At 36.5% G+C, this 19344-nt stretch overlaps 1 protein-coding gene across 1 annotated transcript in view; it reads left to right on the top strand.

The window, feature by feature from the left end:
* LOC128851157 (uncharacterized) overlaps positions 1-19344 on the top strand; it is a 45401-nt gene that overhangs the window by 6074 nt on the left and 19983 nt on the right. The window contains exons 4-8 of the mRNA XM_054057885.1: positions 8314-8349; positions 8531-8599; positions 9233-9308; positions 10832-10915; positions 11564-11667. Of these exons, the coding sequence (XP_053913860.1) occupies positions 8314-8349; positions 8531-8599; positions 9233-9308; positions 10832-10915; positions 11564-11667 (369 nt within the window). The remainder of the gene's footprint in view (positions 1-8313; positions 8350-8530; positions 8600-9232; positions 9309-10831; positions 10916-11563; positions 11668-19344) is intronic.

Here is a 19344-nt window from a genome sequence, read left to right as displayed (position 1 = left end):
TAATTTCATGTATGAATAACGTGCTGAGGACCCTGCACTTTTCTAGGGGAGCCTTGTGTGTTAAGTGTGCTCTCCATTGAGTACATTTTTGAAGTACTTTTGCTAACTTTTATGGTGCATAAGCATGCACTTTACCTCTCAGTGCATTTATTCTTGTTCTCTGTTAAGTATGCATATATAAATGTTGGAACCTTTGGGAAATTGGTTAGTAATATTCTAAGACAAGCAGAATTGTAATGTGACCTGTATTAGGTTTACCACTTCCTTGGCTTTAGGTATTAAAAAAATGTGGAAATGTAGCTCAATGCAGTTGAGATCAAGTGTTCAGGCACTGGAGAAAAACATCATCAGTATTGGGAGAGCCTGAAATTACTTCTAGGGCCCAACCTTCGAGTTGTACCAGTTTCAACCTTTGAGTTGTACCAGTTTTAAGAATTTGGCAGTTTCATGTATTTGAAGTCAACGTGTTTCAAGTTCTATTTCTTAGATGGTTAATGTCAGATGACATTAAATTCTATTTCTATTTCTATTTCTATTTCTATTTCTATTTCTATTTCTATTTCTATTTCTATTTCGCTATTTCTATTTCGCTATTTCTATTTCGCTATTTCTATTTTTCGCTATTTCTATTTTTCGCTATTTCTATTTTTCGCTATTTCTATTTTTCGCTATTTCTATTTTTCGCTATTTCTATTTCTATATTTATTTCTCTATATCTATTTTTTAGTGAAGAATTGATTTTGTGGCATATTGTATTTGTAGGAATATTAATTTCATTTATTCTATGGCAAAATAAGGACAAGCATAATACACATATACTTGGAATTTACTTTCATAGTGCTATACTGTAGACTAAAAAGTGGTGTATTTTTCCACTTCGTGCTATTAACTTGCTTAGAGTTACATGTCTGGTTTTTTTCTTTGCAATTCGGTGACTTTAGTGAAATGCTCCAGTATTTGATGTAATGTTAATGCATTTTTTGTGTACTGAAATAGTGAAAAGATATGTGTTCTTATTTAGTGTGTTGTGGACACTGTAACTTAGTCTCCCCACCTGAAGTTCATTTTTTTTTGCAGTTAGAGGTACATTATGTTGAAATCTCACGGAACATTTTGTTTTTGTGCATCCACACATGCCAATAAGTGAATCATGGTGCCTTTCTCAAGCCTTGTATGAACAGGACTGGGGCAAGGGCTCTTTTTTCCTTGCATCACACATTCGGTGCTTGAACTGGGCTCTAAAAAGTAAATTCTGTGCTTCTCAGGCACTTTTACTTGAAATAGCTGCAACTGATTTCCTCCCCCTCTCCAATGGTTTGTATGTAGATTATTTATATTTTTCTTCAACAAAGCTATTTATAGTGTTGATAAATGTACTGGTAAACTGAAGTTTACTGATTGATTCCTATTCTGTACAGTAAACAAAAAAAAGTCTTTGGAAAGCAAATTCATTTTGCTTTACTTGGCCATTCTTTGTAGGTAACATTCCTTCTGCAAGCTTAATTAACGAGTGCTTTGCACCTTCCTACAGTGGAACAAAACGCTTGGACTGCATTTAAAATCCTGCCTAGATGCACAAACCAACTGCAGGCAATTAATGCAGCATTTGTTTCTCAAACTTTACAAGGTGCCTCCTCTCAGCCTTCAGTAAGAAGATGCGTAAATCCCTCTTTTGCCTTCTGTTTAGTGCTCGCCTCACCGTTTTCAGCAGTAGATGGCACTGAAGTTGAAGGGAGCAGTACGGACTGGTGTTAACTGGGTAGGAGAGGCAAGGCAAAGGGAACCGGGATTGGACCTTTGCAGCAGCTGATGTAAAGCAGTCGACTCTCTTAACACAGGTTTTATAAGTCTTGCAGCCTTGAGCTTTTTAAGCTCTGCCTCGGCTCTTTTTGTGTAATTTCCATACTGCCCAGGAAGGTTTCGCTTTTGTCTGGGTTGGTCACTGGGACATTGCAAGACTTACCTGAGACTCAGTTGATGTGTCTGTTACTGTTTCTGTTTTTCCAGTGTGCCTTTGTGAGATTTCACTTAACCAGTACCTTGGTGAAAAGATCTTCCCTCAACAGCAGCTCTCCCAGTTGGGGAAGAACACAGGCAGTGCCTTTATTCTTTGCATCCAGAATTGATGTGTTTAGACACATCAATTAAACACGTGGACTTTTATTCCATGCTTTTATCCATAGTGGAATTAGAATCTCCCATAGATAAAAATAATAGTTTAGGCCATGTTCTGTCTGCTTGATGGTAGTTTGACCCTCTGCTGATTTCAAGTCATGCTATACTAGAATTAACTACTTTGAATAAAAAAGTTCTGCTTTGCTTAATTGCTAAAAGTGCCTGAGATGCACATAATTTAACTTTTAGAGAGCTGAGAGTGTTTTTGTGAAGCGTTGCTTCTTTGTGCTTTCATACCCCCTTGATGTTTTATCCATCAGCTTTTGTCTTAGCATCCTGCTTGCAATTCCAGTGATGCAGCTGTCGTACTGCATGCTGCTTAGGTGCTACGTATCGATAGTCAATCCTAGTGTGAACCTGGATCTTCTTTTGGTGGATTTGTGGCCTTGTGGCAAATGCATTTTCTTTCTCAGAAGTAACAGGTTTTTCAAATGAAAAGAAAGTGTATCTTGCTCAGAACAAGAATCAGAAAATGTGTATGGAAAAGTGAAATAACTTAGTATTTTGCTTGCAGGCTTTATTTTCAACATACACTTTGTAAAGGTTTGTAGGGTTTTTTTAAAAGCCATTTATGATGCTGTAATAATGAAGGGCTTGGCTGCTTTTGCTTGCCGTGCGTGCTTTCGTTAGGGCTGAGAACATCAGGGAAGTTGGCACCATTGTCCAAATGTGCTCACGTTGGCTGTGTTTGTAAGAGTTGTGCCTAGGAGGGGTGAGGGAGTGGGACATCAGACCTGTGGTTCCCAGGTGGCAACTGTGAAGAGATGTGCTTGGAAAGTATGTAGCTGTAAGTGTTATACTAAAAGGCTAGTAGTCCAGGGTATAGTAGAATAATACAGTTTTGGGCTTTTTGTTGTCTGATAAATTACAGTCCTGAAATTGGCACTGAGATTTTCAGTTTTATAGAAGTGTTTCGCTAAAGCTCTTTTATGCAAAAATCAACCATTTCTTCAAATGGGCTGTGCCGGGACTGAATTTGCCTTTGGTACGCAGCAGGTATTTTCCGCATTCATGATCTATTCAGGAAGAGAGACTTCCCTAATAGTGATAAACATTCTACTTTTGTCTAAATTCATATAGATTCTGCCGTTAGTTTAAGTGAGGAACTCAGATGCTGATATTCAAGAATAATAATAACACCAATAATAAAAATAACAACAATCTGTGTCACAACACAGGAATTCGTTTGCTTTGGTTTTGTATCGAAACGTTCGTCTGTGAAGTGAATAAGGTGTATTAGAATATTTCTTCTTAGCATAGGAAGAATGTGGAATTATTGCTTCCAATTTTTAAATTAAAATGGGTTTCAGCAGTTCTTACGCAAATGTGAAAAAAGACCACGTAAGCTGCAATGATGAAGTTTAGTGGGAGCAAATCTAAATACTTTTCCTTACATTTTATCTATGAAGTTTAAGAGCACAGGACAGTCTTCATAACACACAAGCATTTTTGCAGTGTCTCTGAATTGCATTGATAGTAATCTGCATTAAAAGTAAATGGTAAAACAATAAAATTAGCAAGACCCACCTTGCTAATTTCATTAGCCAGTAAGCCCACAGTTTAAAGACATTATCTAGGTTGTGTAGTTCAAAATGAACTACTGTTAGGCAAATAAAGTGCCTGGTATTACATTTCAATGTTCTATTCAGGAAGAATTCTTTCATGATTTGGTAAAAACTGACTTCCATAGCAGTCATTCCTGATTTATGTTTCCTTCTGCTTGCTTTAGTGGAAGTACAACTTGTGAATTCCCTTTTCATCTTACAGCTCTTTTCCTACTCTTCAAAGTTATTCATCACATAAAGCCATAATTTAGTTATATATTTTTGTCTTTTGGAGCGATTTTAGGACAAGAAATGGAAGGTACGGAATGTATGAGAAGGCATTCACAGAAACTTGTCAGTTCTTTTTCCATTCTGGATGATAAACCCATGTGACTTCTTGGTGGACTCCTAAGTTCATTCTTCCATTACTTCTATAATTTACAGTTACTGAGAACTCTGATCTTTTATCAGCGGACATAGATGTTTCTTGATTATCCTATGCCTTTTTTCTTTGCAAGTTTTGAAGAGCTTGAGAGGGCTCTGAGTAATGCCCAAAAGGCAGAGGAAGCTCAGAAAAAAATTGCAGGCAGAAACAGATGGAAAAATAAAAGCAGTAGAAAAGGCAAGTGAAGAAGACAGGGTAAATCTTCAATGGGAGTTAACCAGAGTGAAACAAGAGAAACAAGAACTCTCCCTACGGTCCCTCAACCCTGAGTTTGCCTTGGTAGAGGAGTCTTTAGAAAATGTGGCATTTCTTTTAGTAGAACTGTGAAAGACTTGAGAAAGAAGATGGATAACTTCAAGCTTGAAAATAGCAACTGTCAGTGCTCGATATTAAGCTTTCCATCCGAATGATTGATACTTATTCAAAGGGAGTGAGAAGCTTCTGGTTTTGTCTCTGTTGCACTCCTTTTCTTATTAAGAAATAATATAAAATGTTTTATTATCTAATATTTGGAAACTAGTTTTTTTCTGGCTTTGATTAGTAGGGGTCTTCAGTGTGACGTGTTGCTGCACTAGGAAAATTCCATCAAAAAGAAATGGCTACCAAAGTTTAGGAGGTAGATGAGAGATTACAGGCCTAAGAAAAGAAGTTCCAGGAGAAGATGAAGGCAGCTCTTGTAAGTATCCCTAAAAGGTGGAGAAAAACATTTCCGCAACTGTGAGGTGCAACTAGGAGTTTTAACCTGTCTTTTTTACACAAACAATTTAATAAAAAAGAACGTACCTTGAATAGAGCCAGTAGTAATAAATCTAAGTGAACTTGTGTTCGTTTATGTTCAGTTATCAACCCAAAAAGCGTGACTGAGTGTTTAATACTAAAAATCTAAACCTTGTAGGCATGTTTGCATATTCCACTCCAGTCTTTGAACTTCAGGCAAGTTGAGTAGAAATGGCACGGTTTTAAATTTAGAGTCCTCTTCATCTGTTTCTTAATTCAGAAAACTGCTTGGTATAAAACACTTGAGATTTTTTCTTTTTCTCCAAATTCTGCTTTTCTGGAGGTTTTATTTTTCTCTTGCCTGAATGTGCAGTGTGTTGCCATGCAGGTGCATTATAGGCCCAAATAGGTCTGTGATTTCGAATCATGCAGCTGTTATTCCTCTCTGTTTTCTGATGCATTCAGTCTGTCAGAAACATGAGTGCTCTACTCAGTGTATGGTCTTGAAGGTTTATTCTATTTTAAGCTCTGTGCAATTGGAACACATGAACACTTGTTACTCTTTACATCTCATTGATGATGGCAATGACAGTTGCCTAGAACTGCAGTAAGCTGTAGTTTGATGTTTGAAATTTCAGAGTGCATGTTTCTTTTTTAGGTAATGATACCTGCGTAAGCATTTGTTTCTGTTATTTTTAGGGAAGGGGGGAAAAATTTAGAGAATTTGTTGCCTTTTTCCTGAAAAAGTCTTATAAGCATCTCAAAAGTAAAGAAATGTTTATGTTAGATTGAGTGTTTGTCATATTCATTGAGATCTCTGGTAGAAGTAAGAACATGTACATCAGCAGATGTGTACGGTTTCTCAATTATTCCACAAATACTTGACTTGGCTTTTGAAAGAATAATTTTTTGAGAAATTTTGCATCAAGAAATCTGTGCAGGTTTGCCTTGGTCATAAATAGTAAGAAGATGAAGCATAAATAATGCCAATTGCAAGAATGAATTTTGCTTGTCTAACTTTGTAGCTCTTTGTTGCATTTTAAACATGGTTAATGATGCTAAAAATTACTCGAATTGAGCATATATCCTTAAGGACGAGCTGGAATCATTCAGTCTGTTAATGTGATTCACTTGTGAAGTACTCCCCTGGTACTTCTCTTGCTTTGTCTGGTGTTTGCTTATCTTCTCTAAAAACTTTTATCACATAAGATTTCATGGAAGTCTACCTAATTAAAGGGCTTGTAAATCAGCATAGCCTGTAAATTGAAGCATAATTCTTTTTGCTTCAACTAAAATATAAAATAAGAGAAAAAACGAATGTTATGCTCCAGATAGATTATTTTAAGCCCATCTATGAGCTAAAAATACAACATATAATATTAGGTTTGTATTCGTTCATTTGTTGTAATGCATCTCATGTGAATAAAGGATAGACCTTGTGGTTCAGATTTTGGAAATGACAACTTTTTTGAAGTCTTAGTCTATAACTGTAATTAAATCCAAATATCATGCAGTTTATTTTCAGAGTGTGACAGATGCTGTAAAGAACAATACATTCTTACTGTAAATACAGATTCTGTAGTATGTCAGAACCTCAAGTGATCTCTACTTTTTTCAGATTTTAAATTATACTCTCCTCTCGGGACTTTATAAAAATTACGAGTCACAGTTAGGTCTCTTTTACAGAAGTGCCGCTTTGAGTGGAATTACTTTTCTGCATTTCAGCTACTTTCTATGACTAAGGATGCTGTACATGAAATTGTTGTTTCAGTGCACAGTAGTCAAGAAATTCTAAGATTTCAGACTCTTGAGGTAAAAAAACCTGCAAAAACTAAAACTATGACCACCCCTAAAAAAATATAATCCAACAAAAACACTCTAACAGAAAACCAACACAAAACCCCCAAATAAAAAAACGCCACAAAACACCCAGAAAGCAAGTGTGAAGACTTATGAAAAAAATCTTAGAATGGTTAATTGTTGATGGCAGTACTGGGCAATACTCAATATGAGGGCACAGGAAAATCATATGAATGAATAAAAACCAACACTGTTTGGAAGTCATGATGTTCAAGCAAGAATTTTATTGAAGATGGATATTCTTAAAACTTCTACTCCATAAAACTTGCTTGGGTATTGTGACTTCCCATTTGCTAGGTTTTTTGAGGGGCTGGATTTGTTTGTTTCTTTTCGGAGTGTTTTTGTGTCTGGGGGCTTTTGATTAGTAGTTCTGTTCTGGATAACAGTTGATTAATTGTACTAATTTGAACTATACTACTACTGCATAGCAGAGTGAGCAGTTTGCTGCCCTCAGTGGTTAGCATGAGTGGGGATAGAGTTGTAGCTTAGTTCGACAGTGGAGACATGCAGAGTGGAGACATGCAGTTTGAATTGGAGTCCTGTTTTACAAGCTCCCTAATGTGTTATCTTACTAAAAGGCCAGAGGGGATGCAATTTTAAAAAGTACTTCTTTTTGCAAAGTGTCATTGAGGTGGATTAATTTAGGTGGTCATATTTTTCTCCTATAAATATACACTTCACACTGTCATAAACCCTACAGGTAATTTTCATTTTACAGCATAGAGCTGTAAAATATTTGAATATTGCAAGTATTATATCTCAGTCTAAAGATAGGTAAATCTGCTTACAATATGCAAAAAAAACCCAGCTGATTTTGCACATCTTTAGAACTTTGTCCAGTTCTCTACTCCCTTGAGTTCCCATGGCAAACTTTGGAGAAACTCAAAGAAGTTGTTCCATCTGTGGTGGATATAAACCAGATGAGAGAACTCTCTTGCTGGTAAATAGCTTTATTTTAAAGGATAAATGAAGTCCCATTTGGAGGAGGGGAAAACCAGGTTATGCGATGTGCGTGTACTTAAGCACAATTAAGGCATCCAGGTTTGAAGTGCTTGCAGAATAAGAATGGGAGTTTTTTGATGAATGTAAGGCAGTTAAACATCCACAATTTAGCTGGCATACGGGCATCAAGATTTCTTGAGAATTTTTGAGAATTACAACTAAATCCAAATGTAGCAAAATGTTCCCATGCTTTTTTTTTCCCCAGCTCTGACTTAACTGAATGTGAATTTCATATTTCATACTATTTGCAATGATGTCTTCATCTCAAAATATCACTGTTCTAGTAGCCGGATTACGCTATTGAATGTGTAGATAGCTCCTGGTGCATCGTGGTCCAATCAAAGCTCAAATATTCAGTGTACTGTCAGTGCAGATAAGTTAGATTGTATTTATGGGACTGTTTATTTTTATAAGTATACGTGTGATTTGATCATTTCCATTTTTATCATCTTCGGTTAACACACTCTATCCTAAGTGATTGATGTTTCTTTTATTTACCCATGTCCAGTGCTTGATGCATGCAGTATTTTTCATAGATTTTAATCTAAATACTTTGTGTTGTTTTTCTAGGTTCCAGGTCCCAGTCCCTGTCTAGGTCCCAGACAGGTAAGTCTTAAATTTTGTTGATTTTGCTCTCCAGAAAATTCTGTTTCACAGCAGTTTGAAATCAGAAATAGTGTTTATAAGTTTGTATGTGTTAAAAGGGAGAAAGAATTTTATTGAAAAGGTACCTGTGACATATCTTCAGCAGTTTCTTGATGAATTCTGTATGTGGCTGTTCTTTCAGACACAGCTTGCACAGAAGACAACAGTAGTCAATGATTCAAAACTGAAAGGGCAGGAATCAAAAGAGCAGGTAAGAGTTGCTGTTTAAACAAATGAAATGTATTTTTGTTCAATAATTTGCAATATGAAAAGGTTTGTTCTTATCAAGTGATGATGTAGCACATCTGCACACAGGTACTACGAAAATAATATGCATTGAAAATAATGTTGCTTTCTTTTAGAAGATCTGTGCACTTCTTAAAGTCCTCCTGTCCCCTGAGAATGGAAATAACACATGCTTGTGATGCAGAGTAGCAAAACATATGGATCTCTTCTTTTTCTAAACTAAGGATCTTTTGGTATTAAGGACAGTTTTTGTCTTTTTTTCAAATGCAAGCTTATGTGTATAAAATAGATGTGTGTATATGTGTGTAAATATAGATGTATACATAATATATATGTGTATACGTAATATATATATGAATACATATATAGGCATAACATTTGCTATAGATATTCTTATGCATATATACACGTGCATATACATTACCATAAATAGTTTAGGAAAAATTTTTAGCAACAATTTTTAATGTTTTTCTTCCTTAAAAAGCGAATGTATTTTGCTTTCAGAGAAGGTGGTGATGTTTAGCTGAAACCTGTTTCAGTTATGCTTATTTTAACTGCTTTTGAACACAATTTATCATTTTGACTGTTCTCTATTTAGATTCTTGTACTGGAAGACCAGCTGAAAAATGATAAGAAGACTATGTACGTCACATCAGTTGGAACACCGTACAGAGGTAAGTGCACAGTTTTAACCACAGATAAATTTTTTGTTTGTTTGAAATATATGCTTTGATTTAGACAATTTATTAAAATGTCAGTCTCTTTAAAACACTTGGGTAATATTTTTATGACATCATTGTTTTGTCTTGTTTGTTATAATGGAGATGGTGTGTGATTTCAGGTGAGCAAATCATACACCATTTTGTTTGATGTTTATTTTTATGTCATACAGGTAAAAGAATTTTGTATCAGAGTTCTTAAGCTTTCTGTATCTCGAGGGGAAGTGGTAGAGGCAGTGGCATTAGAAGGTGGGTGAGGAGGGATTATCCATTTGTCTTGGCTTATTAAACAGACATTTTACAACTCTTTAAATTCTGAACTATAAAAATATTAGATTTTACAGATCTTCCTTTTGCTACATGTCTGGGCTTTTACTTTTATTGTGATTATAATTTCTTTGGAAGATCTCCTGCTCTGATGTCTTGATCACAGTAATATTGCTTTTCTTGGTTTGATAAATGCTCTATTCTTATCTTTCAACACTACAGTAAAATATAATTTTGACACCGTTTTACTTCAACCATGTTACTTTGTTATTATTTTTAACCTCCCTGCAGATCTCCTTTTCTCTCTAATAAAACATATTAATCTCGAGGCCTTACTCACCATATTAATTGTATACCTAATTTAATTTGCTGTTGGCCCATGATACTGGCCTTTTAATAAATTATGGATCTTTCTGCTTGGTAAGAATAAGCATGGAGAGTTTAGACTCCATAGGTATTTCTCCCTAAAATTTTCCTTCGCTGTTGTTTGTGCAAAACTTAGTTACTACACTTGTTTTTTTGTGGACCACTCCCCGTCATATTTACCAGTATTGTTTTGTTTTACTTTTGTACTCCTTGCTCGGTTTTTACTCTCCGTCTCCTATCTTACATGTTGTTTGGAAGATATCGAAGCTTTGTCTCTTTGCCTCATGTACTACAGTCATTCAAATTCCTTGAGAACCCTTTAGGTGGCAAAGATCAAAAATACCTCAGTGAAAAAAATTACATTTTATTTTTCTTACATCTCCTTTTGCCCTATTTTACCATATTATTCTTCCACTGTATCTGTATTTCATAAACAGATAATGAAATTAGAAATTGAGGCCAGTCAGGACTAAGTAGATTTGTTTTTTAAATATAAAGGCAAACAAAGACTAAGCAGTTGAGTAGGGGCATGGAGGGCCTATAGATGGAGCAAGAAGAAGGCTGAGACAGCTGCCAGCACTTTGAGAAAGGGTATCAAGTATGAAAGCCAAAGGAGGGAAAGAGCTACTGAAGTGTGAGGAAGATCATAGTAAAGAATACAAAATAGTTCAGGACTTCTTCCAAGAAGACGTCATCACCATAAATGGTGTAGTAGTAAATGTCACTTATGTCCCTTGATGCACCAGTGCAAGGAATGATGAGGGAATCATGCATGTTCCCTACATTTCTGCAAAGTTCATGCAAAGAATGCAAAATTCACTTAAAAAAATCACATTAATTTACAGGGACACCCAGCAGCTGTGCCCAGCATGTGGCCACCAAGGGCAGGGACAGCCCCACCGGTCTTTCTCTAGGAAGCCACATTCTTGGTAAAGAAATGTTTCCTCATGTCAAGTCCAGACCTCCCCTGACAGATGCAGCTTTGAGCCGTTTCTATGTGTCCTGGCACCAGGGAGAAGAGCTCAGCCTCTCTCTCTCCCCCTCCTCAGGAAGCTGCGGAGAACAGCGAGATCACCCCTCAGCCTCCTTCTCTTCAAACTAGACAAACCCCATGTGCTCAGCCGCTCCTCAGAGGATGCGCCTTGCAGCCCCTTTCCCAGCTCTGGTGCCCTCCTCGGGATCCATTCAAGGACCTCAACATTCTTTTAATTTATTGGTCACGGTACTCACAGTACTCAAGGTGGTGAGGCTGCACCAGTGCTAAATGCAGCGGGACGATCACCTCTTCTGACCGACTGGTTGTGCTGTGTTTGATGCAGCCAGGCTGTGGTTTGCTTCCTGGCTGCCAGGGCACTGCTCACTCGTACAGAGTCTGCTGCCGACCAGCACCCCCAGAGCCCTTTCTGCGGGGCTACTCTCCTGTCACTCCTCTCCCAGTGTAGACTTGTGTCCGGTGTGCCTTCTTCCTAGAGGCAGAGTCTGGTACTCTTTTCTTGTTCATTTTCCTGCGATTGCTGACAGTTAGATTCATATGAGTGACTCGCAGTATAAAGATTCTCATATTTTTGTTCACACAGATGCAAACTTTCACCAAACTGATGTTTGCCTCTTTGGGGAGCCTGCTGAGTTTGAATACCTGAGGAAAGTGCTCTTTGAATACATGATGGGTCGTGAGACAAAGGTATGGAAAGTTGTACATGGTGATATGTGATTTGGGTTATAAAAGAGTTTATCATCCTTGCTGTATGTATTTGAAGTGCCATGTGTTTGTGATTTGATTACATGCTGTTTATTACTGACACAGGATTCAATAAGCTTTCAGGTTTCTTTCCAGAGAGGCAATATCCCTACCTTAAAAACTTTGTCAGCATGCCAGGATGACTGGTGGGGGCAGGGGGTTGTTGCATCTCTTACTGGTGAACCTATGGAGACTAAAACCTTTATAGGTAGGTGTGGTTTTACTAGCAAAAGTCCTGTCAGTCAAACTTAATGTACTGTGAAAGCTGATGTGTACAGTATTAGCAAAAGTGCTCTTTTGATGTTATCTTTATGCAAACATGATAATTGACAGTCAGATTAAATAATAGTTTGTTGGTAGCTCTGAAGTCAGTGAAATAGCTCTTTAATTGTTTCTTAAAGGTGTTCTATAGGGCTCCCAAATCTGTGTACCTTCTCTAGATAGTATAAACCTACTTTTAAAGGTAGTGAAAAACTGCCCAGTAAGTGGCTTCTTGTGTGCTCCAAGCTTTTGACATTATTCTTGTATTGAAATTTTACTAGCTTGAACAGTACTGTATCTTAGATATTGACCAAGTTCAAAAGAGATGTTGTAATACAAGCATTTTTCTTGGATGATAAATGCTATGTAGATGAACGTTTTATATTTGGTTTTCTTTTTCCCCTCCCTGGAGTTCTTCCATTCTTTGCACTGCTTTCAACTTGTACTACTATTACGCAGAGAGGTTTTATGCAGATTTCTTTGTTCATTAGCTTTGTTCTCTTTGTACTCTGTACAGAATAAAACTTGGTCTGTGTGGGACAGCTTGTTCTCATGGGATTCCTCTTTCTCTCACATTTTATATCCCTTTTCACTTTGATATTAAATTCCCTTTTTATTAAAAATACAAATCTTTGGTCCAAAAAAAACCTAGAATCTCTGGTTAGCTTCTGTTCACAAGCCTGTGCCTCACTGGATGGCTCTGCTACTTCAATAACAAACATCTGAAATCATAAAAGAATGATTTTATGATTTTGAATTGTGGGGGACTTAAACAAAATAAAATGCTAAAAAGCATTGTCAGCAATGTTTCAGCTTCAAACGAGTCTTGAGACACCAGTAGATGGCTATTGCAAATAGATGATGCATGTAGCAAATTTACATTCAGGAAAACCTAGCTGGAAACCTCTTTCATTGCTCAATAAATCTGTGTGTTCAAAACATTACTGTACATGCCTCAAAACTTTAGAATGTAAAATCTACTATATCTACTAAAATTTCTGGTTGACTTCTTCAGTAACAGCAACAAACAATATTCAGTGCTCAAGTAAATTGACTTTAAGTCTCTCTTCTGTCTTTCAATTGTTTTAATTAAAAGCTATATGAATAAACATATGTAATAAATTTATGTATGTGTGTATTCATATATATATATATATATATATATATATATATATATATATGTCCTATGAGGACAGGCTGAGAGAGTTGGGCCTGTTCAGCCTGGAGAAGAGAAGGCTCAGAGGAGATCTTATAGTGACCTTCCAGTACCTGAAGGGGGCCTGCGGGAAAGCTGTAGAGGGGCTATTTGTAGAGGCTTGTGGGGATAGGACCAGGGGGAACGGTTATAAACTGGAGAAGGACAGATTTAGACTGGACATTAGGAAGAATTTCTTCACCATGAGAATGGTGATACACTGGAACAGGTTGCCCAGGGAGGTTGCAGATGCCCCATCCCTGGAGGTGTTCAAGGCCAGGTTGTATGGGGCCTTGGGCAGCCTGCCTTAGTGGAATGTCCCTGCCCGTGGCACGGGGGTTGGAACTAGATGATTTTTAAGGTGCCTTCCAGCTCCAACTATACTACGATACACACACGTTTGTGTGCTTGTGTACATATTACGTGCTTATTTGCACTGGATATTACATTTTGTTTAACCAGAAGATGCCATTACAATTTTGCCTACACACTGGCTCCTAAAAGCAATTGAATATTGGGAGGAGAAAACAATAAAAATAATAAATCAGAAAAGATAGACATCTAGTTCCTACAATAACTTGAGAAGTCATTGTTTAAAAGTTGAAATGATTGGACAGGGAATTATATTTAAACAGACAACCAGCAGAAATAATTTTCAAAGCACCACATTTTTTATCTTTGGGAAATTTGATATAGATAGGTAAGAGATATGTTACAATTAAGCTTTTTGAGTTGAAAGGATCCAAGGGGACTTGGATTGTTTTGCTTTCTTTTCATTGTTATTTCTAGTTAAGTTCTATATTGAAAAAAATGTTTCATATTAGACCTTTACCTCTCACTTTTAGCTGCAGTCATTTTTGTCCTGCAACTGCTTTGTTGCTACAGCCTCGCTATTCATTCTACACATGAGACTGGTAATAAACAGTAGACATTGAGAGCAGCAATCGTATCTCATCCACGTTCTTTAAGAGTGCCATTTACTGGGTTCATAGCAGTTGCCTTGTGTTTGAGTGGCACTGCAGCTCTTTCTTTCTTTTTCCTTTCTTGTAAAAGTAACCTTTTTTTGTGCCTTTTTGAGTTTTTCGTTCCCACTCATCTGTTTATAAAATGGAAATAATCAGTGCTTATTTTCCACAAAGCTTTGATATGCTTACATCTTCTGTCTGAGGATGTCTAAATAATTTGCTACTTAAATCTGGGGTTACTGTATACCCACTAAAAATATTTACACAACTGGAGTTGCACATCTGACATTTGGATCTTCTTTCTTAATGTTTCATTTCTTTAAAAAATATTTGGCTGATCTGAATACAGTTGAATCCCTAAGGACTCTCTGTAGTGCCATGCACTTCTGACGTGCTTTTCATCTTCGGAAAGGCTGCATATGATCAGACGCAGTAGGAGCAGTATTTCTAACAGGATGCTGTCTTATTAATGGACTTCAAGTATTTGAGCATAGATACCATACGTCGTATTACAGTCCCTGGAGTTTGTGACAACCTGAAATGAAGACTTTTCATGATTTTCATATTATTCACGTAACATAGTATGCATATATGATGTGAAACATAATTTTCTTACTGGTTTCACTATATCTTTCACTGGCACTGCTGAAAATAGTATCCAGTATTCTTAAATAAAATGCATTTTAAAATAATACAGAGCATTTCAGTGCATATGAAGATTACTCAGAAATGACCTATTTCTTTGTAGACAGCAGCCAGATTTATAACAACAGTGCTGATGTTGTCAGTGGATCAGACTCAGAAGACACAAAATGAGGAGATGCTTGACCACAGCTAAGTTATATAAGTAAACCAAGTTTATGCAAGAAATCAGTTTGCAAAAATAAGGGATTAGAAACTTTCTTCTAAGTCTCCTTTTTCACTGTGTCTCTGTTCAAGAAAACTGCTTTTTTCCTTCCTTCCCTCTTCTTCAGTGGAACATAAAATTCCAGCTGTATGTTTGAGTTCATAGGGAAAGTGTGTTTTCCTAACTAGTATTTCTCATCATCGTTGAAACCATATTTCTGATAGCTATGGGTACAACAGAACAAAGCAAGTTCAATCATCACTGCTGTGCAGATGAATTTTCTAGTCAAAAAAGGAATCTGACAGAAAATGCATGTTACTTTAAATTCAGGAGTTTCTCTGGTGTCATACTATTTTTTGTGAAAAATATGAGACATTTTTCAGCTTTGAGATAATATTTTTGGCAATACCAAGATCCACTTTGCTTGTAGAATGTACAACTGATTAGCTCAGTTACCTGGGACATGTTTGAAATGAGATATGTACGTTTAGGTCATTATTATCTTAAGTGATAATCATAACAAGTTTATAGTTGTTTTTTGTTTTGTGATGCTAGTATTTAAGTATCTAGCTCTCATGAGTTCTAAATGACAGCATTAATGTGCATTTTTAACATAAAGCTTGGTTGTTTCTATTTTAGTATATGGTCAAAACTTTATAACTTTAAAGTATAAATTATTGACTTACTGTGCTGCTGGAAAAGAATAAGTGTGTGTAATAGTGGGTATCTGTGAGTAATTATTTGCCCTCTTAGTAGGCACCTATTTAACAGGTTTCTGAAAACTCTTTAACAAATTCCTAGGTCAGTAAATGTGCTAGATTGATCATCTTGAATAATCTAGCTTTTACTACATAGTTATTGTGACCTAACAGCAGTAATCTCATCCATAAGCAGTAGATGTCCATAGAGCTCTTACCTACGCTACTAACAAAGTATTCTAAGTATTTCTAAAAACTACTGTTTTTGTAGTTTACCTCATCTCGCAGAGGTATTTTCTGGGTATAAGTGAAGCCTAATACGTACTTCTTTTATTTAAAGATGAAACCTGTAGATTTATCATTCTTTTTTTTGTCTTGCCTGTTTTTATTTGTTAAAAAAGTCTCTTTGTTCTATATGTGTATGATAAGCTTTGTTCTGCTCTTAATCACATTTTGCTCTACAAAGCCAAGCTTGAAAATGGTAAATATTGATTTAAAACCAATCTTTTTGAGTAATAAGCATAACTTGAAATATTGACTGAGGTACAGAAATTTCAGTTGTAGAAAAAAAATCAGATTTTATATCAGTTGTTAGGTAATATTAGATTTTATGTCACTTGGCTCTGTTTTATCTTTATCCACTTTCTGATCTCCTTCTTTGAACAGACAAATAAGTCAGATTTATGAGAGACATTACTGTACAGTGTGAAATGAATTATTGCACCTTATGAATATGAGATTGCATTCTTTTAAAAAAGATTGATGAAATGCTCTCTGTAGAGGAATTAGGATAAGATTGCATTTCAGCATCAGTAATTTTCTGAATCAGAGCTCTGGTATGATATCAGGGGAAACTAGAGCAAAGAAATTAGGAAGAATAATTTGAGGACCTTTATGCTCTCCATTTATTGTGCCTTTTTTCAACGTTTATTAAGCTACTTCTCTTAAGAATCTGCAAAACTAACTGTAGTGTCACAGAAAAGGGACAGCTGATTTAGGCCTCAAAGATGCAGGTTGCATCAGACGAGCCAGGCTAAACAAGTGCCACACAAGCAGTCGTGGTTGAGAGAGGAGCAGGGTATGGAAGGACACAGGTGAAACTTTCTGCACTGCTTGATAAGGTTGTGATTTGAGTTGTTAGTGGTGCATGATAGTTAATGAACTCTTCAGATGAATTTTATACCATACGGCCAGGCCAACTTTCTTTTTCTTCACTTGCAACTGAGAAGCTTTGCACGGTTGCCAGGAATTGATTCAGTGCATGTGAAACAATTGCTATCTGTTGGCTGAAAGGCAGTGGTTTGACTGCAGCATTGCCACAGCAAGAAAAACTTCGGCTGTTTCCATTGCTGGTTCTCACAGTGCAGCTGACGGCCCGTCTTCCTCTCTTGCAGTCATGCAAATACAGCCTTCAGTACAAAATAATATCTGTTTCAATGGAAAAAAAATCTATTCATCTTAGCAAACAGTCATGGTTTCTACTTCTGTTCTTTTAAACCTTTAAATACAGCAGTGGATGCACTTTATGGCACTTCAAACGCAAACAGAGTTTGGACTATTTGCCTTGATCACTTCTTGACAGAATCTGCGACCATTTTTTCCTGCCCCTCTGTTGAGAAATAATTGAATTGTTGGTAATGACAGACTATTTACAACACTGTTGCAGAAAGCATGTTTGGAATTTAAATTGTCATCATGCTGCCTTGCAGTGCTGCTGTGAAAAAAAGATCAGGAGTTCTCAGCTGCATTTGAAGCATATCGCAGAAGGGCTTGATTTTGACCTTAATGTCAGCAATTACCTGTTGTACTTTCACAATTTAAGCTAATAGGTATTGAAACTGTTGAGACCTCATTATTGGATTGTAGTTTCTTAGGGTATTTCAAGTGTTTTTGTGACTGATGTCAGCAGATAGCCAGCAAATGGGATGATATTCTCGCGTGTATAAAACTTAGAAATTGAGACAATGATGGCTTCATTGTGAAAACAATGATTTTTTTTTGAGTGTACAGGAGGCTTTTTGCTAGCCATAAAATGTTACTTCATCATTTCAGTTTTGATGACAGGCCTTATGCGGAGAGGGCAACTCTTTTTCAATAGATTGAGATGCAGTGACATGGTAGACTGACTATTTACAGTGAGACTGATGACTTTTGCCACAGGTTGTTTTGTTTTGTCACAGTTTCTCAACTGTTTTGCTGATACTGGGATGGAATACTTGCTCAGAATCAGTTAATGATTTGACAATTTTGACCTGAAATGCTCTCATCTCCTATACCTACCAATAAGCAACATCATTATTATTTTAAGTGCTTCTAAGTTGCTTTCAATAATGTAACATTTGTTCGTTTGTTCTAACTTTTCTTTCTTCCAGTCATGGCTACGACCATCTTGAAGCTGTTGCGATGAGAATGTCTCATGGCGCTGCTGCTTAGAAATAATGTTTTGATCTGTGCTCTTGTCCCTCGAGAAGGGACAAGGAGACAGGCTAGGATTCAAGGTCACAAATGGAACAGCAGAACCCAAAACTCAGCACCACTTTGGACCATGAATTAGATGAAAACTGCCTTGACAGGAAGTGCTAATCGGGTTATCTGGTGATGCGTATTTTTTCCTTGCTATTGAACACTGTTTTCTATTTTGTTTTAAAGGTTATTTTTGTAAAGGAGAGAAAAGACTTTATCCTAATAAAGACTTGACTGTATCTCTATAGAGGCTTTACTCAGTGTTTTATAAGAGTAGAAAGAAATGGCTTGTTTGTTCTATTTATTTTTTTATTTTTGAATAAATTGTGCAATACTTTTTTTGATGGGTAGTAGTTGAGGTGATTTTCCTGATGAACTAGGCTCTCCTGATGAACTAGGCGCTCCTGATGACTACTTTGTCCCAGTTTGAGCTTATGATTGTTTGCTAAAGGTCATTTCTATATGCTTTTGCCTAAAATAAATCCAAATTGGAGTACCTCATTTGTTTACTCCTAGCTTTTGTACTTATATTTTCTGGAGAAAAAATATGTTACTGTAAATTCTAAATAGTTACTACCTAACTGTTCTCTGTATGCTGTTCTCTGACTGTTGACGGCACTAATCTGACAAGAGCGGAGGTTAAAGAAAATTCATTTACCTTATAATTTTGAAAATTCTTTAGTATAATTTTTCTTTCCAAAGGATCCAACAGTTTTGTTTATATTCCTATTTGATACAGCCTTTGCTGAGTCATTTCTAGGCTGAAATCCCTCTCATAGGGAGCTACTCATGTATGTTTAACAGTAAGAAGTCACTGGGGACCTTCAGATCTTTGAGGGAACCTCAAAACAACCTGTGAAACAGATGCATGGTGAGCTGAAAACCTGGCATGAGCTTATAGCAAGTAGGGAAGCTCGCTTTGTAGGAGTTTTAAATTATGGTATGGAGTTTGTTTTTTTCCTTTCAAGTAATGCCTTTTTTGTCATTTTGACATATAAACTGTGATCCTCTGAAGCGATATGCAAGTATGGTTAAATTTCATTTGTTCTCCAACTGCTTTGATACTTACATATCAATAACCTTCGTCCTTACTCTATGCTAGTTGGCCACAGTTGTTCAAAGTCATTAGTCTTTCATGAATGCAATTTTTAACAAGTATTTATAGGAGCTGCAGCCCTCTAAAGAGCTCAT

The sequence above is a fragment of the Cuculus canorus genome, chromosome 2 (assembly GCF_017976375.1).
Source record: "Cuculus canorus isolate bCucCan1 chromosome 2, bCucCan1.pri, whole genome shotgun sequence".
Classification (NCBI taxonomy): domain Eukaryota; kingdom Metazoa; phylum Chordata; class Aves; order Cuculiformes; family Cuculidae; genus Cuculus; species Cuculus canorus.
Note: the sequence above shows the minus strand (reverse complement) of the source record. Positions and strands in the feature narration are given on the sequence as shown.